Below are 25,414 nucleotides of genomic sequence, written 5' to 3'. Positions count from 1 at the left end.
AATATGTAAATATAAAATAAATATAAAATATGGCATAAAACTTCACGTATTGTTCAACGCAATTGCATATAAATGATCTGACATGAATACACACCTGGTTATAATTAAATTGTACCAAGAAATATATGTCTCTTTCATAGGTTTCTGTAGAGAAAAAAAATGGTGATATATTTATATTTCCAAAGAAGAACAATAGTAAATACTAGTATATTTTGCTTCTCTTTCCCAGTATGAAGGGTACCAAATAACATCAATGCTTATCTACTTTTTCTCTAAGTTTATTTAAATTGTGCAAACACAGTCCAAGGAGCACTGAAATATGAAGGATGAGTCACCAGAAAGGGTCCTAGAAGGAAAGGGGGAAAGGGTAGTTGGTGTATGTGTGTTTGTGTGTGTAAGAGGTAACACTAAAGCAGTGACAGGTCTGAAATCACCTTAACACAGCTCTGGGAGGGTGGAAGAAATACAAGAATAAACAGCATTGGGTGGTGACAATGGTAGACACTTACAGGCCACCTCAATGATTGACAATAATACAATAACATTTATAACGGAAAATGAACATGATGGCACCTTATTCTAGTGTGTTTGAGGAAAATATTCAATTGTTAGAGATTATTACAGGTCACTGAAATCAAACAGTTAAAACATAGGGTTTATATCCATCTCTTTATGTGACATATAATCTTGCCATATTTAAAATCAATTCGAAAAATAATGTTACAGCTAAAATTTATTAAGTGCTTACTATTTGTCAAATTAAGTACTTTATTACACTGCTTTAAGAGATATGTTTTATTATTATTCTCACTGAATAGAAGAGGAAAGTGAGTCCTAGAGAAGTTAAATAACTGGCCAGAAGTGAAACACCTAATTAATATCAAGGTCTGGAATCAAGTTCAGTCTTCCCTGACTTCTAGATTGTGTTCATACGTAAGACCACACAACCATGCATAAGAGAGAAAAGTAAAAGTAGAGTCAAATGCATGATTGAAACAAGTGTTAGGATAATATTGAAAAAGCAACAAATTTTAATTCCCTTTTCCACTTATACGCGCCAGCACTGTATTTCTTAATCTTCTGAAAAATTGCTTAATTTGCGATTAATGTTGCCTATACTAAAATTAAATGATATTCTGCCTAAAACTTTTTTCTCTCTCTATACTAATGTATGCATGGCTTATTTAATATGTGTTTTGAGGCAAAATATTTTAGTCTTAATTTTTAAATATACAATTATAGCTTAAGTTTTTAAGAGCAGTTTTTTAAATATAGAACTATGAGATAAGAGAAAATGAAGGGGACAGCTATTAGGCGTATATGAGCAGTTTTGTTGTTTTTAATCAATAAGAGAAAGATACTACATACGATCTTGGTCAAGGGTCCACACATACCTATTTCATTAAGATAAGTAGAACAAATTAACATTTTACTAAGCCACAACTTTATTAGCTAGAGTGGTCAAAATTTACTTAATGTACGCAAGTTTCAAGAGAGATTTATTTTGATTTACCTTTGATTTTCTTTGAGAGAAAGAATATGTCAACAAATATAATATTGCACATAATTGGAATGTACTTAAAGGAGGAAATCATTTAGATGGGTACCTATCAACTAGATCTCACTGCTTGCCGTGAGAGAAAACTTCTTCTGAGATTCTGATCTAGTAAATCCAGAGACTCTAAGCATTTTTTCTGTATTGTTGTTGCTGTTTACTCAAGAAACTTCAGGGGATTATTTGAAATCTTTATAATTAATCATGACAAATATAATGAGATTGTGAAATACAACCAAAAAAGTAGATATAATTGGCCTAAACAATTTTGTATGCTTGCATGAAGAGATCACAGAGAAATATCTGAATTATGCTCGCTTTCCAGTGATTAAAAAAAAAATTTGCCATGAAAATGCAATAGGGTAAAGGTCATGTCAAGTTCTTTCATCTGTATCTTAGTTTGATAGGAAGAACTGGAGAAAAAATTCTAAGAGAAGCTTTGTCTCCCTGGGTGTTAGAATAAATTAACTCAATTTGTTAGCTAGTAATACTCAAAGATCTCAAGACAAGGTTGCAAATTACGCATACCTCAACTTTACACCCCTGGAAAATGGCAGGCAAATTCAAAGTGGATCCTGCTGGGCCCAAGTGAGAAAGAAAGGCTGCACACTTGGTAGAACCTCAGTTAATGTGCTAATGATGGTCGGGGCTCTAAAAGCACAGGATTGTAACTAATAGCAGTTGATTTCTTCACCTTCTAAATCACAAAATAGTAGGAAGATGTTTTTTATTTTTAAGAGTCTTGCTTACTACCATATGCTTCTTATATCAACTTTCTGATACACTTTATTTACTAATAGATTCCTATCTCTTATGGTTACAGATTATTAACTATGACTTACCTGAAAAGATGAAAGATACATCTTTGCTATTAATGGAAAAATCTCTCTTCTGTGGATAATCTACTTAAATTGCAGTGAACTGCCCCAGGAGAACTTCAGCTCCACACAGATGTCAGTTTTTATGACTGAAGTTTGTGTCAAGAGAATGTTCAGAACTCCCACGTAATAGAGCTGGCACTGTTAATGGCAGCCAGTGAACCTAATCACCTACCAGTGTCTGCTTAACAGCATAACAATCACCTGGGGGCATTTTGCTCAAAGACAGATTCTTGGGCCTCTCCCCAGATTGGTGGAATTTGCATTCTTTACAAACACCCCAGGTGATTCTGATAACAAGGTCAGCAGAGCACACAGCTGAGAATTGAGCAGTTTGGTCTGGAGGAACGGTTGTGGAGTAAACATAGATTTAAGTTTAAATCCTTAAACTTTTCATGTAAAAAAAATGCTGAATATCAAAACAAAACAATAGCCATAAATTCAGAGACCAAACTTATGTTTTGTCGCTGGACTATCTCATGTTTTAGAAGCACCCTTTATGCATCAATATGTGCACGTGGAACACGGTTTTGCTGCTCAGCTGACTTCATCCATACTGAGTGTCTGTTAAGTGATCGGCACTGAGCTAACTTCTGGGAATACGAAGATGATGGATATACAATCCCTGCCCTCACAAATCTCTTAGTTATATCTTTATCATAGGGATTACATATATTTAGGTTAGGAGGACAGTCTTTAAAAATCTGTAACACTATTTTTTAAGTTGATTCAACTATTTATTAAACTATTTTAGCTTTGAATAATATTATTAGCTTTTTATTCAGTTTCCAAAGTACATTAATAGGTAACATAAAAGTAATGTGTGATAATATATATGTCATCAACTACGTTTATCTACTAAATGGAACACTCACCTATAGTTTCTCCATCATCCCAAAACAGAGACCCTTGTGCTGTATGATTGTCATCCGCCGCAACAATGAGCCTCATGTAATTTAGTCGACTAAAAGAAATATAATTTTACCAATGTTTATAGAGCAGCATCCATACAATTATGATATGACATCCATATAATTATCCACAGGAACACAAATAAGAATATAATTAAAGAAAATACAAACTGTTTTAGACAAAGAATATTAAAGGACTTTACTTTTTTTAATGAGTTAATGGGAATGATACAAACCTTAAAATCTGTCATATTTAATAGAAAATATCATGCATGTCTTTTGATCTCAAGGGTTCACCTACTGTGAAAAATCAGAAGTGGCCTCATTTATAATAATTAAAACTGTATTGTTTATTGATTTATTTATTCTTCTCTCTGGTAATCCTGTAATTGACTAATAAACATGAAACTATTTTAACAGCATATTTTAATCTCTTATGACTTAATCCTTCCTCACATTTCCAAATATAAATCACTGAATTATCATAAGAAATTGTTAATAAGAATGTGGAGAGTAGCTGACAAGTTATAAGTCATATTCTTGGAATGGACAATATCTCCCAAGTTTGTGCCTGCATAGGCCTATCTGTGAACTAAATATCTGCTTCCTTGCTCACTGTACAAGTGTCTTGGTGTGTCAGTCTCATATCGATAGTCAAGGATTTCTCAGACAAATTATGCTTAGGTATCTGCCTTTCCAATCACAAATGAAGGCTGTACTGCCATGCAAGTCACCTAAAATATCCAGAATATCTAGAATTCAAATCTCCACAGCAGCTTGATATTTTTCATGTAAAGATGTTAGCATGTCTTAGCATGAATGTATAAATGTATTTCAGTTCATAGTCACTGAGGTAGAAGCTATCTTATTAGCAACATTAAAAATCCAGTTTAACCCATAATTTTGCAACATATTTAAAACTTGAGATTAAAAAGTTTTACAACTTCCATTCTACCCTGTATATATACCTAAACCCGACATTCTATTTACTTTACCCCCTTACACACACACACACACACACACACACACACGCAGAATAGCCTCTCCTCCTCTCTCACAACAAAAGGATTCTTCAAGGCACAACTTATGAATGGTCTTCTCCATGAAGCCCTCACTTCTCAGGTACAATCATTTTTATCCTCTTTAATTGATATCAAGGTAGAAGATTGATAGAAAGGGATCTGGGTGGTTCCAGGAGATAGTGGCTATTCACACCAACTGGGGCTGTCAGCATATAGATCACCAAGAGAGTGGATACAGCATGAGAAGAGAAGAGAAACAGGGACTGAGTCCTCTAGAATCTAGAGGTCTAAGCCAGGAATTTAGGGAGTGGGTGTACAGACTCTGTGACCGGTGTAAGAGATTCACTCTTACATCAGTCACAGGAGACATTGTGGACCCATGATCCCAGGTAGACTGGACATATTGCTGAATGAGAGGAAAAGAATACCAGGTAAGGGGCCCTGGGTCAAAAAAGAGAGAGTCTCAGTCAGATGATCAGTTATTAATTGTAATAGATACAAAATCTGAATTATCTTTCATCTGTATACAGGACAAGGCTGCTAAGAAACAGGTCTGGTTCTTCTGTGGACAGAAGGGGACTTAGTAGTTTGAGGGAGTAGTGATATTGTCAATGGATATCTACATTTTCATAGACTCAAGTGAGTTAGGGACTATTTCACAGGACTGACAGAGGAAGACAGAAAAAGGGTATGAGAAAAGATGGAAGGAAAGAGAAGTTCTCTGAGCAATATTTGCTTAAAGTTTATAAAAGGGTTCATTAAAACAATCATCTTTTCATGAAGTAAATAATATTTCTTTCCACATGTCAGAGGCAGAGAAAACGATGAGGACTTAGGTGAGGCAGCCCTTCAAAATATAAGACATTCATTTGTCAATACCTTTGCATATTCAACAGAGGACATTAAGTTTCAGTTGGTATTTTGGTCTGGGAAACTTTCTGACTATAAGAGGGAATATCATGTTGGAAGATAATTTTCCATGAGTCTCTCAAGTTTCTCCATATGTTGTGTACAGAGGCACTTACAGTTTTTCTTCTGAACTATCTTTTCTTTTTTTTTTTTTTTTTTTTGTGAGGAGATCAGCCCTGTGCTAACATCCGCCAATCCTCCTCTTTTTTTGCTGAGGAAGACGGCCCTGGGCTAACATCTGTGCCCATCTTCCTCCACTTTATATGGGACGCTGCCACAGCATGGTCTGCCAAGCAGTGCGTCGGTGCGCGCCCGGGATCCAAACCAGCGAACCCCGGGCCGCCGCAGCGGAGCGCACGCACTTAACCGCTTGCGCCACCGGGCCATCCCCTGAACTTTCTTTTTAAAGGATGTTTTTAAAGCAAACAGTATTGGAAGATAGCGCAGTGTTTGTTTTTCAATTAATTGAAATTGGTTTTTTTTGTCCAGTATAATAAAGATAATGTCTACCTTCAGAGCAAAGAACGGACAAGTTTGCTTACAGCCCATTATACAAGAGTGAGTGTCTCTGAGCTTGGAGCTCCTTAGCTGAGACACAAACCTCTTGCACATGCAGCATCCGCTTGGGCCACTTCATGTCACTCCCATGAGACTTGGGGGACACGGAGAACTGAAGTAAACATGAAGCTCACGTTTCTTGCTATGCCATGAGTAAGAGAGACCTTTGTCTCTGACCCAGCCATCCACGAAAGTGTGGCAGGCTAACTTGTAAGCTTGGAAGTAGGGTGAAAATCTCAGACCCTTCGCAGGTTTTGACAATTCTAGCATGATATACCTCAGAATTTAATCTGAGCTCTGTAAACACTTTGCTGACCTGTAAACTGTGTTTTGAGCAGGCTCTTGACACGGCAGAATGTAACCACCACGGACGTGTAGGTTTATTTTATCTAAAGGAGCGTCAAATACATTAAAAGTTTCTCTGATACCAATATCTTCGCCCTGGAAATGAGCAAGTTGGAAGGAAGAACAAAAGCAGCAAGAAGTGTAGTCGTCAGCAATATTGGTACTTGAGGGGTCACATTTATAAAATCAAATGATACACTTTTCAACTTAAAAAAGTAATAAAAACACAAAGTTTATTCAGGAAATCTGTCGTTTAAAGCATATACTTAGGCCTTAGTTTATTGATAGCCTTGAAAGTAATTTACCACGACTGTTTTTGTGGTGCACACATGCAGAAAATGCATGGGTTTTTGAAAGGTCACAAAAGCTATTCCTGACTTGCCATATACATTATTCTTGGAAAGACTGCAATACCTTTAATGATCATTTTGCATATCCAATAAGAGGCAATGACCTTTTGGTGTATAATGTGCACTTTCCGTGTTTATTTGGTAAAATAAATCAGTGACTACATAATAAACTATGGCAGAATAAATTAACTCTCTTTTGCTGTGTTAACTCGATTCAGCTATAATTAGCAAGAAATATCTTACTCTTTTTAAGTGGAAAGTAAACCAAACACGTCATTAATGAAAAGGCTAGAATCCAACTGTTACCTATTTCTGTTTAATCAATTCCCTAGAATTCCTTAATTTCTTACCGTATGGTAATCAAACCACCGAGCATTAGGGACGTAGCCTTCTACAACATCAATATTCTGGAATTTAAAGATACATTCATTAAGAACATATAAACCAAGAAAAAATTATTTTGTGAACAAAAATATGTGATAGGACTTACAGGTTCCAGTACAGCGGTAACCATAAATGCTGGACCCCACAAGAACTGCTTGAATATATCCCAGGTTGCCCTTTCATCAAAGAACCTTGATAAAATATTTGCAAATTATTAAATCAAAGAACTTGATCTCTTCTGAATACCATAAAATAATTATTCAATCACATTTTGGAATATGGACTTTTGTGGATTGAAATGAAAACCAAACTACCAAAAACTCAAAAAAAATTCTATCACTTGGAATTCAATGTGCAGTAGTACAATACTGTATGAGTAAATCTAGACTATAACTAAACTTCCTGGCAAAATGCAGAGAATTGTGATGGACGAGTAAGACCAACTGAATGAGAAATCTCCTTTGAAGAGAACTCACAGAGGTACACATATTAACTTTGCCTAGTAGAAGATCAACAAACTAGGAAGAAAAAATTATAAACACTCTGAGGAGAATGGTGAGACAAGTGTGCTACAAGAATCTTGAAGAATCTTGATTTACTTAACTGCTGTAAACTTCAATTTAAATTCAATCATAGTATAGAGGTAATATTACTTATGTTCAAGAATATTTCAAAATACTCAATGTAATAAGGTATGTAAATCATCTAGAATAACAGCTGGTATACAGTAGTTATTCCTAAGAAAAATTATTACTTTTTAATAACTGATTAATGTTTCATTTTTAATACCATATATTAGTCTATTAGTAGATTTGCTTATATAAATGTTTACTAACCCAAAATGTGTACTAAAATAACAATGAAAAATTTCCAATTTAAAATAGTCTATGTTGTACTATAAGAGATTATTGAGTAAAATAAATGAAAGCTATCTCTCTGGTAGGAAAGAAATTTTTGCACTTACTCATGCAAAAGGGGTCGGATAACAGTGCCACCATTAGCATGAATTTCATGCAACTGCGTATAGAAATAGGGCAATAAAGTGTATCTAATATTTAGAATATCCCTTGCCATGGCAGCAAAAGTTTCATTCCAGGAAGCAGGATCTTGTCTCTGAAATAAAGCAAAATGAAATAGTCATAAACTAGTGTCCTTGTTTAAATCATAATTTTCAAATACATATTTGGAGAATCAAAAGTAGGAAATAATATTAATTAACTGTCAAGTGGTATAGACTTTCTTGACAAAAATTTTATGCAATAATATTCTATCTCATAAGATGGAGAGAGAGAGCACAATATTAATATTTTAATAGGAAAAATGCAAATTAAGCCTGTGGCTTGATTTAGTTTAGGTGAACATATGTAAAGAGCAGTTCACATTTGAATAAGTGACAAATATGAATAGGTCAACTATGGTGATACTCAGTGTAGGGGTGGAAAGGCTAGGAGAAAAATGAAATGCTCTACAAAAGTGGATTGAAATAAACAGAGGCATGCAGAGCGCATCACGGTGGCCCTGCACATTGTGTGTTCTTATGAGAAGTAAATAAATTATGGTACTAAAGAATTAATAGTTTAGGAGGAAGACAGGACCTAATTAATTGGATAAGAGAAAAGAATATGCCCAAGTCTGCTCTGGAATACAAACTCCAGGTACAAAGACTAAAATTGATACTGGAAAGATTAAAAGCCTGTAAAAAAAAAAATGTTGCACTTAATGGTTAAAAAATAATAGACAAAGTGATTTGTATTTTATATTTTAATTTGTTCCAGGGGAACAAGCAAGGCTGCCACATAATCTGAGGGGGCAACACTTGCAATATTTTTTGTTGATATCAACAGGTACGGGGCCCTTAAGAGCTGTGTCATAGCTATGAAGATTCCAACTTTTCTAGACTTCAGGAGTAAGAAAGTTTGAATGAGGACTGAGTGTTATCACTGATATATGTAGTGTTACAATAGGCAAAACCTTGAAAATAAAATGGTCCAAGAACCATTAAGCTTTATCTGATTCTATTGCTACTTGTTTCAAAGAAGAGGCAAAGATAGCACCTGTTGCTACTTGACTTCATTGATATGATCTCACTTTTAACATGTTGATACACAAGCATTTAATTCTAAACCCTACATTCCTAAATTCAGTTATATTACCTCATAATTAAAATTAAGTTGAGGCTTCTCTTCTGTAGATTTTTATTTAGAAATACTTCCTCAGCCTTTCCCTCCTCCATTTCATCTTCTCAGATACTCCAGCCACATTCCCATCTTGAGGTCTTTCACTCGTTTCCCCCACGTGGATTTCTCCTCCCCCATGTATTTACATTGATTGTTCTCCCTCATTCAAGTCTCTGTTCTAACTCTGACGCTGCTTCATCCAAGAAGACTTCCCTGAACACCCCCTCTAAAACAGAAGCCCCATAAATCTCTACCACTTTAGCTTACTCTGTTTTTCCCTCATTTATGTTATTCCCATGCATTTATTTGTACTTGACATTATATGTGTATATACACAAAATATAAATATATTATATATATATATAATTATCTATTATCTCTATCCTTTCTACCTTATATGAATCACTAGCAGAGGGACTTTTTAAATATTAAATAGTAGACTCTCAATAAATACTTGTTGAATGAATCCCTGTCTGGGCTTTTACTGATTCATGCCCCACTCTACCAATATTACAGCTTTCTAAATTGCATTATTGACAGCATTATTATTTTTGTGTTAAAATATTCCTATTCCATCAAGTTATATCTCTATTGCCCAGCTTTCAAACGCTTCCAAAACGTGGGCCCATACTGCCTTCTATTCTTGTACAGATTTTCATTTTCTAAAATAAATCCTCCTCTCTATTCTGACAAAAATTTCCTAGGAGTGACACAAACATTTCACAGCCCATAATGAGCTCTACCATTCAGTTACTATGGCTAGAACCCATCCTTCAGAGACCAGCTCTGTCTACAGCCCTTCCATGAGGTGCAATTTGATAATTTATCTTTCTTCTGCACTTTTTCACTGAACGTCAATATCACAAAATTGAGCACTTAGATATTGCCTTTAATTGTTCAAACTTTTCCATAATTTTTGGTATTGTCTCCCCTCTCACTCAAAAAGTTCCTCCAGAAAATTTAGTCAAGTGTATAGTTGCGCCATCACACAGAAATAAGTTCTCATGATTCCCTTTTCTTTTTTTTTCAATTTCTCAACTCATTTTAACATTTGCCTTTTAAATCTGCCCATTTCATGCATTGATACTAGTATTTCGAATGACTTTTCACTTCTAATTATTTAGTTTGAAGCTGATTTTTTTATTGATCCATCCCAGTTTGGAAGAAGTTCCAGAGACGGTTTTTTTCCCCCTTGGCTACTCCAGAATTATACAGAACAGCTGTAAGTATGCCAGCTAACTAAGTCATGAACCCAGAGTATAAAGAAGAGTAACCCAAGTCAGAAAATTCTCAAAGTGGTGGGCTCAGGTGTCCTCAGTAAATGTAAAGAGGTTCAAAGCATTCATCTGGAAATCAGCCAGGTAGGGTGAATTCTATGCAAAAACTTCTAAGGTTAATGGAGACAAAGGAAGGAGAGTGAACACAGCAATTACATACTCTAGTATTTGCAATGTTGTGATTTCTTGCGTATGGATAAAATGCTCCAAGTTGCGTCCAGCGGGTACAGAGCTGATATTCCGAATCGTTGAAGAAACCACAGATATCTGCTCCAGTCTAAAATATATTGTTATATTTACTTAATTTTAATTATTTGTTTCTTAATATTTACAAGTTATGAACATAAAAGGAATAGAGCTACTTACATATGACATTCCAAAGAGACTAAATTCCATCATACCTAAAAAAAATTAAGAAAATCTTAGAAGCTATTTCGTATATTTTGATATCTGCTTTCTTTCTATTTATGAAGATATTCTATTTCTAATAGCAACCTCTTATTCAATGAAGCATTTTTCAGATTATTAATACACTTCTATCATTTCTTCTTATAATATTCATACATTTTTTACTTTATAGTGTTAATGACATTTATAAAAATAAGACACTATACCCCCTTCCTTGACACTTTCAAGATGACATATTGAAAGCACAAAACTGTTATGAACATATTATAGTATGAGAAGACAGTGGTAGTGGTTTCCTTGGTTTCCTTTTTTTAAGATGAAAGGCTGTCTCTCTATTTTAACCATAGGCCTCATCATTTGAAACAAATTGAATTATCCTTATTAAATAAAATCTTCTGAGGAATGATCACCTCAATAAAATAGAATCCATGTGATTTCCCAGCTCTTCTTTTAAAGGAATATATCTCAACATTGATTAAATATTTTCCTTGAATCCTAACATAAATAGTAAAGAAGTTTTGACTAGATCTGAAACAGAAAAGTATCCATTTCTTCTTTAAAATGATAATGTCTTATGTACTATTTATCCAGCCACTGTCAGAAAACTCTTTCAAAATTTGGTTTGAAATGTTTCATTATTTTGTATCTATGAGTGATTCTTATTCCCTAGCATCTAGAATTTCTACCCATTTCTATACTTAATGTATATGTTATCTTTCCCAGCTCCTGCCCTTTCCAAATAGGAAACTGAGACCAAAAGGGATGAAATTATTTTCTCAAAACAAATTAGTTGGTTATCATTAGTTTCTACGCAGCATCCCAGATCTTGCTTTCTGTCTTCATGATGCTGTTCATCATAAAATATGACGCCAAAAGCATATTTCTGAGAAGGACTTATAAAGTATATGAACTAGCACCAGCAAAAGTGAATACCTAACAGAAAATTCAAAAGAATAATGATAAAGAAGGTGACTCTCACATACCAATGATGGATTTGTCCATATTGTCCCATCGTGCATAGTTGTCTCCAAGCCAGTGTCCCCCCCACCTTCCGGCAGTAGGATACGTGGAACGAGAAATAACAATTCCTCTTTTGCCAGTTGTCTTCTGCACTGCACTAATATAGATGGAGAATGTTCTTTAAGTTTTTATGTAAAGTGTTTCCTTCAGATATTTCTACGTATGACTATTTCATAAAAAACAAAGTATTTGATTTATGGCACCTATGTTGTCTTTTATTACAACTAGCTCTTTATAAGTTAGTCTTTTCTCATTATAATATAATATCCTCACAGGCATGAAGGACATCTTTCTTCCCTTCCAACATTTACCAGAATGACATGCCTAAGTGGCCTTTATTTATTAAGTCAATGAATACAAGTGAAGTCAACTACTGTTATTATCAAGTCAAGTAACAAATCATATGGTGAGTTTTTGAATGAACTTTATTCTACTTAAATGTGATCTCTTGAATAAAGGCCTAAGCTCTAACTGTTGATTGCTCCAACCCTTTTCAATTATAACTGATCAACGCTTAATCTCCATATTACTCTGCAGAGAATCTTTGCCATAACACTCCTTGTTTTAGAGGATAGTTTAAAGAGAACAAGCCTTTCCCAGGTCTTAAAAGTAATTGTTTTATTTCAAGTATAGAATGTATCTGAAACCAGATCTCAAGAGAATAGATTTTACAAATTAGGTCATTTTTTTTTTCCTCTCCTCTTCAGTCTTCAGAGTGACTTTAATGACTTCCTATGCATTTTAAAACATATTCTAGTGTTAAGAATAATGCAATAATGCACTACTTTATATTATCTGCATCTTTCTTTCTCTGATATTACATTATAAGAGTATCTAAAACAGAACTATATTTCACTATTAATTAAATGGAAATAAAATGTTTATTTTTATATTACTCAAAATATATTGTACATGATAGGGACTACAGAACTATCTCAGGAGAAAATACTTCAAATACCTAATTAGATAGACTTTACAACTCACTAACGTGTTATCAACATATCTAATCATTTCCTTGTTATAGCCTGAATCGGTGTTTGTACTGATCTGTTTACACATAAAAGCTCTTCAATGAGACCTTGAGATTCTTGAAGTTAAGGACTATGTCTTAATCCTCTTTCTATCCCTTACATCTAATACAGTGCTTGGCATATACAGGTAGCTCAAGAAATTTTTGAATTAATGAATATCCCAAATCAAAATTACAGGGAACTAAAAATGTTTTAAACACACAAAGATGATATATTGAACCATCTGTTGATAATAGAGATGATACAGTACTTGCTAACTTAAAATTTACTACTTGTATGTATGTCTCTCTTTAAAAAGATCATCTAAGAAAACCATCTTCCTTGCTTCATTTTCTATAACAAATATAAAGAATCTAATTGATTTAGGAACATTAATATGTTCAATATACATCACATATATTTGCTGACATTTAACAAAAAATGAATGTATATTTATATAGAGAATAAAAGAATTGATCAATCTAAAAATACACATGAAAATGTATATTCTAAGTTTAGTTAATTTGCAAACAAAATTAGTTTTATTAACTAATATAAAAATTATTTACAAGGATAGAGTTGTACCAAATTCTTAATATGTTCACATGCAAGAAATACATATTATTGAAGGATTTCTTCTTTTATACTGTATGTCTTTGCTTTTGCATAAATTCTTTACTGAGGCTTTAAATTAATAACTGAACCTATGACTTGTTAGATTTCTCATTGACAAGAATTTTGCATAAAGTATTTTCATAATAATTTTCTCTTAAGGGAAATCTAACCTCTTGCATTAGAAGAATCTCCTCTGTAACCCTTCACAGAATATTTATTTGAGAAGTCACGTGCTGCCACTAAAAATATAATTTAAAATCCCATAACTAAATATTTTCTAAATATTTCTGACATGTTCCAATTTTAGATTGTGTTTAGTCACAATGAACTTGGTTTAATTTTAACAAATACTTTTCAACCATAAGACAGTTTGTCCTCTGTTAACAGTTGACTTTGGAAAATTTCGTTTATGTTTTTTAAACATAAGCTTTAAACTTGTGTTACATAAGTATTTTTATTGCTTGCTTATAATTGTCTACATGAGCATTTTTTTCAAAAATATTAGAAAAATTAAGAAAATCTCCTAAACTATTGGGGAAAAAAGTGCTTCTAAAAGGAAAATAATGATTTTAGAAAACTATACAAGTACATTGCATAGTGGATAATGTGAAAGGAGAATATTAAATTGAAAACTTTAAAACATTTTAAAGCTTCTAACAATAAATAAATATCTTCATTTTTATCACAGTTACTAAAGGTAATAATTTCAAAGTATGAATGTTTAAAACAATAATACAAATGAGAGAGAGAGAGAGACAAAGAGAAAGAAACACAATTTTTCTAAGTGCCGTGAAGGACCAACTTAGTTACAGACAATATGAGGAAGGAAAGTGCTACCAGATAAGGTCAGCAGGGAAAGCCCCTTAAGTAGGTAACAGTAGATCTGACATCTAAAGATAAGAGAGTCAGAAGGGATAATTATGAACAGCACTTACTCATAAGTAGGTTTCATTTGTGACCATCCATAGAGATTGTGAACATTATAATGCAAAACAGATGATCCATCACTAAGAATCTGCTCGGTTTCCATACACAAAGTTCTGAAATGTAATCCGTCAGTTCTTTTTGTGAGTTCTGGGGAGAATCAGTGAAAAAATATCAATATATTATAAAGTTCCCTTTACTGAAATGCATACATCATAACTGTAAATTCTTTTCGGAAAAACATTTGGGAAAATGTTAATTGTTGTTTTAAAATATTATTTATATTTTTAACCATTTGTACACTTTGTCTATGCTAATTATAAATGAAAAAAATGGTCTGCAATTGTAACAACTGCATTCCAGTTGTGACTGAAAAGTTTTACTATATTCAGTAACAAAAATGTTACTAATTAACACGAATTAATGAAAACCTGAAAAATAAATGTACTCCTAAATGTCTACTATATTTTTTGCATTTGATGATAAATATTGATTGAATAGATTTTTATCAAAAATCCATTTGGTAACAAAAAGCCCTGGGGTTGAGAGCAGGCAAATGTGATAGTAACACTATCTTTTGATCCACTTTTGCTCAGTTGAAGATGCATTCTTTCAGAGTTTTGCCATCACTTTAGAGGTGAAGAGTTGACGAGGTTTCCCGCCTACAGAAGAGTATGAAGGTGTATGATGAAGGTCTGGGCCTTTCCCTCCCAGGGCAGGGACAACCAAACAAGTGTTGTTAGTATTCTTTCAGTTTTTCCTAGTGAAGAAAAACTTTTTGAAAAATCTTTATAAAAGTTTTTGTTATCTTAAAGAATATTGAGAATTTTCAAATCTAGGAAGATTCTTAAGAAAATCAAAGTAACAATTTCAAACAAATTGAGAAATGTGTTCATATATATAAAACGTGTTTCTTGATTTTTCTTCTCAAAACAGTGTTAAATAATGTTGTTAATGGGTTGAGGTATGGTCCAGTGTGTAGATGGGTGGTGAGACCTGAGAATGTGAATCCTGTTCCCTGCATCGTAAGGTATATAAACTTGATTAATAAATAATAATAACATGATAATACCAAAGGCAAAGCAACCATATTGTACCTGGGAAATAAGGTGGATAATTTAGCTGATCATTTCTGCATTGATTAGAAGTTGTTCCATTTACAAAGCTTGATGGCTCATTCATATCCTTAAAAAAGAGAGAAAAGTAAACAAAAAACAAATTTAGAACACATATTCTCAAAAGAACTAATTCAGAGAGCCAATAAATTTAAGTAGCATATTTGAATAATAGCACAATTACTCACTAATCTAAAAAGCAAAAATATAGGGCATCTCAGTGATACTGAAGAATTTAGTTTAGCTCAGTATTTCTTAACTTTTTTATAATTCATGCCTCATTTGAAAAACATAAAATGTTCTGTTATTCTCTGTAGATGTAATATACATATAAAAGTGAATTGTTTTTTATGTTTTCTAGACATGAAATTAAATTACAATAGTGTACATTCCCCCAGGTCCTCCCATGTCCTCCCTTCACTTGTAACAATTGCTTTTTATAAAAAGCAATGGTTTGTGGTTTTTAAAACCACAAGACGTAGTTTACACATACAGAAAACTTCAAAGGGTATCTTAAGCACACATTTCAGGATCTCAGTAGCCATATATAAAGGGACCGTCATCTAAACATTTAAAAGTAATTCCTCTACTGAAAAACAGGTTATCTTTTCTGGATCAAGATATCATTCTTGGGATATATTTAATGAAATCCCTTACAGTACATACATTTATACATACATCAAATAAACCTGTATTTCCCATTAATTAAAAAAAAGCTATGCTTTATACAATTTTATATCCTCAAGGATTGCACATAACACCACGCTATAAAGGTTTCTTCAATTAAAATATAGTAAATTAATGCACATATGTTTAAAAATCAATGGAGTAAGAAATGTCACCTCCAAAAATCTAGAGAAGTATTATGTAAAATCTCCTGCATTAAATATTTACTTGTTGTAAAGTAAATTCTTTTTTATGCTATCTCAAAATTATATTATTAAAAATCTTATTACCAACATTTTAAACTTACACCTAAAATTAGATTGTTTGAAAGATAATTTTGCTAAATTTGTAAGAGATTATGATTTCTCATACCAAAGACTGACATTTAAGTGTGAGATTTATTCCTACTTTGAGGGAAAATAAAATGAATGTTTATAAGCATTAATGAATAGTTAGAAAAAGAGGCAATTTTGGTTCCTCGTCAAGTTGAAAATATTCAACTTGAATATTCAGGAAATAACATCCATATACATAAATTTAATTGTTAAAACTGTATTTTAGCAGTCCTTTGCATAAGAAAGTTCTATGCGAAAAATGAATGAGCTAATTTTCACAAAGAACACTTCATTGACGTTATTAGAATCTTGTAAGAATTTTGCATAATCACTACACAATTAATAACTTAAAATATAAATTGCTCATAGTTTACTTACAATCCACAAGCCATCAAACTTCATCTTGTTATTGTAGAAATCTAAAATTTCCCTTGCCCACCACTCTGCTGTGGAATTCCTGAAGAAATCTGGAAAAGCTGCATGAGCTCTGGAAGCCTATAAGAACAAAATTCAGACCCACATGTAGAAAGTCATAGAGAGACCATGTGTTTCTAAGTCAGACTTTTATCTGTCCAATTCACAAGTTTTGCGCGTGATAATGAAGGCAACCTGATCTCAACTTTAATTACATGAAGGTATATGATTTTTCTCCAACCACCACAGCAGTAATGGGGAGTAAAAAGAGAGAAAGACATACATGGAGAGAGAAGAGAACAGCCTTGGGGTCCTCTATGGATTGTAAGGAAACAATTCAAAACACACAAAAATATACTTTCAATCCTTTTTAGAATGATAGAGAAGTTTTTTCTCCACTTCTTTTTTTTTTTTTTTATAATTTTATTCATTTATTTTTCCCCCAAAGCCCCAGTAGATAGTTGTATGTCATAGTTGCACATCCTTCTAGTTGCCGTATGTGGGACGCAGCCTCAGCATGTCATAGTTGCACATCCTTCTAGTTGCTGTATGTGGGACGCAGCCTCAGCATGGCCGGAGAAGCAGTGCGTCGGTGCACGCCCAGGATCCGAACCCAGGCCACCAGTAGTGGAGCACACACACTTAACCGCTAAGCCGCGGGGCCAGTCCATCCACTTCTTGAGAGCCCTATACTGCAGGTTTACTATTGTGGAGCATGATGGGGAAGGAAAGGGCCTGTTTTACTGATAAAAAATTTGTTTACCTAGCTTTCTGCCCTTCCAGAACCAATATATCATTCCACCACCCCCACCAACTGTTTCTCTTTCTCTCTCACATCTAACCCTTCTCACCTCAGCAGAGAAGAGGCAATTTGCTACTTTCCCTACTAAGAAAATATTCTACTTGCCAGCCAAATATAAATTCTAAGGTCAGTTTGTGTGTTAGCAGAGGATTGACCTGCAGTAAATCAATTGCCTGAAAAACACAGCATCACCTGCACACTTTCCTGTCACACTTTAAGACCATGTAGTAACTGCCAGAACAGTCTTCTCCATGAACAGGACATGGGAGGGCATTGTGCATAGAGAAAATGTAGAGAGTAGGGTTATAGGGATTTACAAAACACATATATCATGGAGACTTTTAAAATTGAAAGAGACTTCATTTTATTATTTTCCCTAATAATTATATTTTACACATAAGGAAAGAAGGCTCAGTGGGGTTACATTCAATGAACGTTTTCTATGCTAGGATCTCCTGTAGATCACAATGATCTACAGTAAGAAAGGTAAGTAAGAAACAGTAAGAAAGGTAACACAATATTTTTTTCTTAACTTCTATGTTCTGCTCTTTCAACAATTTATTCACTTTCTGTTAATTTTATTGTTTTTAGGTGGCTGCTTTTATTTCTTTAATACAAATCATTGGTTATATCCAGAAATTTCTTCAGGTACATGTCATCCAACACTCTATACCTTTTGCAGAAGAGTATCCCAAGTGATTCTACATAAGCCACTGCAAACTGAAGATGCCCTCCAAAATCTACATAAAGAAGTCATGCCTTCCTCTCCACCATTGCCAATACTACCCAAGAGTAACGGGTAAAACTCAAACCGAGATAAAACTCTGACTTTTTTGCTCAACAATATAGTTTAGTAATTCCTTGATCTACTTTAGAAATAACTTGATAAGTTTTAAGTAAGAATGCTCCTCCAATTTTTCACACTTATGTAAACTTGTATGATTTAAAAATTACAATTTGATCTGCCTAAAAGATTGATTGTCGACTCTTAGTTCTGTTGATTTTTTCTGTTGTTTTGATATTCTTTATTTCATTTATTTCTGGTCTAATCTTTATTAAATTTTCTTCCTTCTGCTAGTTGTGGGCTCAGTTCGTCATTCTTTTCTTAGTTTCTGGAAGTGTAAAGTTAAGTTGTGTATTTGAGAGCTTTCTTTTTTCAAATGTAAGCATTTATCATTATAACTTCCCTCTTAGTACTGCTTTTGCTGCATCCCATAAGTTTTAGTATGTTGCATTTTCAGTTTTCTTTATCTCAAGATATTTTCTAATTTCCCCTTTGATTTCTTCTTTAACTCATTTGTTGTTCAAAAATGTGTTGTTTAATTTCCATATATTTGTGAATTTTTCAGTTTTCCTTCTGATATTGATTTTAGTTGTATTCCACTGTGGTCAGACAACATACTTGGTATGATTTTAACATTCTTAAATTTGTTAAGATTTGTTTTGTGACCTAACAAGATATATCTTGGAGAATGTCTGCTGCTGTTGGGTACACTGTTTTGTATATGTCAGTTAAGTCCATATGGTCCATAGTGTTGCTCAAGTCCACTGTTTCTTTGCTGATTTTCTGTCTAGTTGTTCTATCCGCTATTGAAAGTGGAGTATTGAAGTCTCCTACTCATATTGTATTACTGTGTTCTTCCTTCACTTTTGACAAAGCTTGCTTTATATATTTAGTTGCTCTGACATTTGGTGCATATATATTTATAACCATTATATCTTCCTAATAAATTGATTCTTTTATCAGCATATAATGTTCTTATTAGTCTCCTGTGTTTAAGTTTTTGGCTTAAAGTCTATTTTGTCTGATACAACTATAGCCACTCCTGCTCTTTTTTAGTTGCAATTTGCATGGAATATCTTTTTCCATCCCTTCATTTTCAGCCTATGTGTGTCCTTAAATATAAACTGAGTTTCTTGTAGATAGCGTATACAAATCTGACAAACTGTTAGCTAGCTTAACTAAGAAAAAAAGAGAGAAAATTCAAATAAATAAAATCAGATATGGAAGATGAGACATTACAACTGATGGCACAGAAATAAAAAGGATCATAAGAGACTATTATGAACAATTATACACTAACAAACTGGATAACCTAGAAGAAATAGATAAATTCCTAGATTCATACAACTGAAAAAGACTGAATCATGAAGAAATAGAAAATCTGAACAGACCAATTACTTGCAAGGAGATTGAATCAGTAATCAAAAACCTCCCAACAAAGAAAAGTCCAGGACCAGATGGCCTCACTGATGAATTCCACCAAACAATTAATGCCAATCTTTCTCAAATTCATCCTAAAAACCTGAATTGGAGAGAACACTTCCAAACTCATTTTAAGAGGCCAGTATCACCCTGATACCAAAGTGAAAGACACCACAAGGAAAAAAAAACTATAGAACAATATCTCTGATGAAAATAGATGCAAACATCTTCAACAAAATACTAGCAAAACAACATTCAACAGCACGATAAAAGGATCATACACCATGAACGAGTGGGATTTATCCCTGTGATGCAAGGATTGTTCAACATACGAAAATCAATTAATGTGATATATCAAATTATCAGAATGAAGAATAAAAATCACATGATAATTTCAACAAACAATGCAGAAAAACTATTTGACAAAATTCAACATCTTTTCATGATAAAAACTCTCAACGAACTAGAAATAGGAAGTTATCTCAACATAATAAAGACCATATATTAAATGCCCACAGCTAATATCATACTTATTCAGGGAAAACAAAGTTTTTTCTCTAAGATCAGAAATAGAGCAAGGATACTCACTCTTGCCACTTCTATTTAACATACTACTGGCAGTCCTAGCCAGAGCAATTAGGCATAAAAAGGGGGGAAACAAGCATTCAAATCACAAAGGAAGAAGTAAAAATGTCCCTGTTTGTAGATGATGTGATCGTATATGTGAAACCTCTTAAGAATACACACACACACAAAAAGAAACCTGTTAGAACTAATAAACAAATTCAATAAAGTTGCAGGACACAAAATCAACATGCAAAAATCAGTTGCATTTCTATACATTAACTGTGAACTATCTGAAAAAAATTAGCAAAACAATCCCATTTATAATAACAGCAAAAATAATAAAATATTTATGAATAAACTTAACTAAGGAGGTGAAAGATTTGTACACTGAAAACTACAAAACGTTGCTGAAAGATATTGAAGAAGACACAAACAGAAAGATATCCTGTGTTTGTGGATTAGAAGAATTAATATTGTTAAAATGTCCATACTAACCAAAGCAATATATAGATTCAATGCAATCCCTGTCAAAATCCTATTGGCATCTTCTACAGAAATGGGAAAAAAAACAATCCTACAATTCATTTGGAACCACAAAAGATCTTGAATAGCCAAAATAATCTTGAGAAAGTAGAGTAGAACTGGAGGCAGCACATGTTCTGATTTCAAAATAACTTCCAAAGCTAGAGTAATTCCAAAGCCACAGTATGGAACTGGCATAAAAATAGACACATAGACCAGGGGCACAGAATGGAGAGGCCAGAAATCAATCCACACATATATAGTCAGCTGATCTTTGACAAGGATGTCAAGAATATACAATGGGGAAAGATAACCTCTTCATCAACTCGTGCTGGGAAACTGGGTATCCACGTGCAGAAGAGGAAATTGGACCTTTATCTTACACCATATACAAAAATCAACTCAAAAGGGACTTAAAGACTTAAATGTAACATCTGAAACTGGAAAACTTCTAGGAGAAAACATAGGGGGAAAGCTTCCTGAATTGGTCTTGGCAAAGATTTCATGGATATGACACCAAAAGCACAGGCAACAAAAGCAAAAATAGACAAGTGAGACCACATCAAACTAAAAAGTTTCTGCACAGCAAAGGAAACAATCAACAAAGTGAAAAGGCAATCTACAGAATTGGAGAAAATGTTTGCACACCATATATCAAATAAAGGGTGAATCTTCAAAGAATATAAGGAAGTCCTACAACTCAACAGAAAAAAATAAAACTAATAACCCACTCAAAAAATAGGCAAAGACTTGAACAGACTTTTCTCAAAAGAACACACACAAATGGCCAACAGGCGGATGAAAAGATGCCCAACTTCACTTATAACCAGGGAAATAAAGTCAAAACACAATGTGATATGTTCTCACATCTGTTAGGAGGGCTATTATCCAAAAAGCAGAAGGCAACAAGTGCTGGTAAGGATGTGGAGAAATGGGAATCCTTGTACACTGTTGATGGGAATGCAAAATGGTGCAGCCACCAATTTCATTCATTGAGAAATGAATATTTCTCAAAAGAATTAAAAATAGAACTGCCATATGATCCAGCAATCCCATTTGGGGCATTTATCCAAAAAGACTTGAAATCAGGATCTCGAAGAGATACCTAACTCTCTTGTTTATTGCTGAACTATGCACAAGAGTGAAGATGTTGAAATAACCTAAATGTCCATGGATGGATGAGTTGATAAAGAAAATGTGGTATACACATACAACTGAATACTATACAGTTTTATAAAAGAAAGAAATCCTGCAATATGTGGCAACATGGATGAATCTTGAGGACATTGTGCTGAGTGAAATAAGGCCATCACAGAAAGACAAATACTACATGATTCCATTTACATGAGGTATCTAAAATAGTCAAACTCATAGAATCAGAGAGTGAAATGGTGGTTGCCAGGCGTTGAGGTCTGGGGGTAATGGAGAGTTGCCATTTAATAGGCATAAAGTTTTACTTATGCAAGACGAGTAAGTTTTAGGGATCTGCTGTACAACGTTGTCCCTAGGGTCAAGAATGCGGTATTGGAAACTTAAAAATTTAAGAGGGTAGGTGTCATGTTAAATGTTCTTACCACAATAAAATATAATTTAGAAAAGTATTGCTTGGATTAAATAAGATAAAGTGTAAAGTTGCATAACAGACTGACTGACACATCTTGGTATTTAGGAAAAAATAAATTTGATTTAAACATGGTCTGATATAGAGAATTAGAAAATAAGCCAACTACTGTTTTAAGGGAAGTATTCAAATTGAATTATTGGTCAAAGTCATCATTAAATCCAAGTGCTGAATTTCTTTTAGTTATATAGTTATCAATGTAAAACTTACATTAACAGCTTCATCTTCAGTTAGACTTTCATCTATAGTTATATTAGGTAAATCTGGCCAAACCTACAAAGAGAGAAAAAATTGGAAAACAGTTTAAAATAAATTCAGTATGGTATGGCTGTGTTGTAAATAAATTATAATAGAGTTTGGGAGGCATATTATAGACTCCAGATCCCCAGATCAGTAATTCCTTCAATTATTTTTTTCAGTTTGTGTTTTGGTATATGTATCATTTGCAAACTATCCCCATTTTCCATATTAATCTCCATACAAATAAGAAAAAGAATGTCAACGTTTGTGGTAGGTAGTGATTTTGACAACAATGTATGTAACCAAAAGATCTGGTGAAGAAATCATGTGAAACGCATATACTAAATTTAATTCAATGTGGTATATTAAAACTATTTCTACAATTACTCCAGGATTAAAATCTAAAAACAGTAAGTATATTTTTATTTGAAAGGGATTGAACATTTGAGTTGGACGATGCCTTGCTGTGGCAAATATCATCTTGGTTTTCAGTTAGTACTAAATCCTCCTCTCCCTTCCCCCTTACATCCCACCCCTGCCCCTGCCTCCCTGTCTACCAGTTTTCCTCTACCCCAAACACACACACAAAACAGAGCCCAGATTCAATCATGATGAAAGTTCTGGGAATTTGAATCTATGTTGTAGAAATTCAAAAGTCCCATATAAAAATGTAGATAATCCCCAAAGGACCAATTACCTACAAGAGATTTGTTGCTGTAGGGAGTGGTGCTCTAAAGAAATGGAACAGAGAGTGGAAATCTGAGAAAATGTACAGAAATATAGAATGAGAAGAAAGTAGGAAGGAAAAAAGTCCCTTTCTATGGCCAATATGCCATACTCTATTACTTGCACGTTTCTTAAAATATTATGAATTTTCACTAAGTTTATCATAGCATTTTTTCTATTTTATTTTTACATTTTTATTTTCAAATATTGTCAGACTTACAGAAAAGCTGCAAAAATTATACCTAGAGTTTTTCTATACCCTTCACCTTGTTTCACATAATGTTACCATATTTATAACCACTGTATAATTATCAAAACCAAGAAATTAATGTTAGTACAGTACTATTAACTAATTTATAGGCCATGTTTGAATTTCACCACTTTTATCACTAATATCCCATTTTTGGCCCAAGATCCAAAAGGGATCCCACATTGCACTTAATTATGTCTGCCATTATAGGATTTTGTTATTTTTTTTCATTCTAGTTATGACTAATGGATATTTTTTTTCTTTATTCTTTTATGTGTAAGCCAAATCAGGATATTTTCTACCACATATTAATATACCAAGATCTGAATATTATTGCTTAAATCAAATACAGTGAATTATATTCTTTAAGTCAGGAATATAAGTATAGCTCTTAAAAACTTTTTTGGTTTTATTAAGGAGATGTTTTTAAGAGAAGTACAAACATTTAAATGGCTCTTGCAGTATAGAATAATGAATAGCCATCTTACTAATAGTACTTTTATAATAAAAGATAAGTACCAAGAAATACAATAAAAGACAATTTAAAGATGAATTGAATACTGAAACAATCAGTATTTGTACATATGACTTGTATGAATTCTCTAACAATTTGAACTCAAAAAGTATATATTATTTATTATCTACTAAATCATTACATTCCTGTGTAATATATCTCTCCCCCTGTATATGTTTTTAACAAGTTTTTAGTTAAGTAGAAACTTTCAATAAAATAACATTTTATACTTAAGATATCAATTCATTACCTTTGCCCAACAAATTTCATCGGTGTTTGGCCATTTGACAAAGACGTCTTTCTCCTGTCCTCTTTCAAATGCAGGATAAGGCTGTGTTTCATTTCCTGAAATTGCTGGATCCTAAAATTAAAATGAAATACAAACCAGGTAACTGCAGAACAAAACTATAGCCACTTCGGTAGCTGTTACGACACATTATAATTTTCCATTATTACATTACTATTATATTGTGCTCTCACACGGACTAACAAATGGACTGATGGTATAAATTTTAGCATTCTAGCTAGACTGTCTTCTAAATTCCTTAGACGGAAATTTTAAGAACTTTTGAAAATGTATTAGCTATTATATCAAGCAACATTACTAGCGTTTTTTGTTTTGTTTTTATTTCCCCAGTGGCATTTCTGGCTACCAAGCTTGCTTCCTATAAGATATTGATAAAATATTCTCCCTACTGAATCACTAACTTGAAGGCAAATTTTTAAACATGACAAGCATAAGAAGCAGTCCCAGCTAATGATCTGAGAATTGTATAGGAACAGAAAATCCTTTGTCACTTTGTGATAGCTTCCATAAACTGAGGCCAGTTTGTAGCTTGGGTGATTACTAGGAAACAACTTGCCTTTGACTCCTAGCTTTAGTCTTAGATCTCTAAAGACAGATAATAAGACTCAGACAAAATATAAAAGATAAATACAGACCAGAATAATAATGTATCTCATTCCTTCCTCTCTTATTCTGTCAACAAACTGAGGAAGTTCAGAGAATTCTTCACCAATTGTAAAGTCTAGTTGCCTTTCCATGTAATTAATGTCTGTATATTGAACATCCTGAAAGACATGAGAATTGTGG

The 25,414-nt window shown here is 33.3% G+C and overlaps 1 protein-coding gene across 1 annotated transcript in view; it reads right to left on the bottom strand.

Moving 5' to 3' along the window:
- Positions 1-25,414, bottom strand: part of SI (sucrase-isomaltase) — a 91,623-nt gene that overhangs the window by 4,128 nt on the left and 62,081 nt on the right. The window contains exons 31-45 of the mRNA XM_004424780.2: positions 25,264-25,392; positions 24,572-24,682; positions 22,802-22,864; positions 16,838-16,954; positions 15,441-15,528; positions 14,355-14,493; positions 11,758-11,891; positions 10,733-10,767; positions 10,527-10,643; positions 7,877-8,025; positions 7,019-7,103; positions 6,879-6,935; positions 6,150-6,274; positions 3,309-3,397; positions 95-144 (exon numbers count right to left, since the gene is read on the bottom strand). Of these exons, the coding sequence (XP_004424837.1) occupies positions 95-144; positions 3,309-3,397; positions 6,150-6,274; positions 6,879-6,935; positions 7,019-7,103; positions 7,877-8,025; positions 10,527-10,643; positions 10,733-10,767; positions 11,758-11,891; positions 14,355-14,493; positions 15,441-15,528; positions 16,838-16,954; positions 22,802-22,864; positions 24,572-24,682; positions 25,264-25,392 (1,488 nt within the window). The remainder of the gene's footprint in view (positions 1-94; positions 145-3,308; positions 3,398-6,149; positions 6,275-6,878; positions 6,936-7,018; positions 7,104-7,876; positions 8,026-10,526; positions 10,644-10,732; positions 10,768-11,757; positions 11,892-14,354; positions 14,494-15,440; positions 15,529-16,837; positions 16,955-22,801; positions 22,865-24,571; positions 24,683-25,263; positions 25,393-25,414) is intronic.

The sequence above is a fragment of the Ceratotherium simum genome, chromosome 15 (genome assembly GCF_057802395.1).
Source record: "Ceratotherium simum simum isolate JZ-2026a chromosome 15, ASM5780239v1, whole genome shotgun sequence".
NCBI lineage: Eukaryota > Metazoa > Chordata > Mammalia > Perissodactyla > Rhinocerotidae > Ceratotherium > Ceratotherium simum.
The sequence above is the reverse complement of the archived record's forward strand: the minus strand, read 5'-3'. Positions and strand labels throughout refer to the sequence as shown.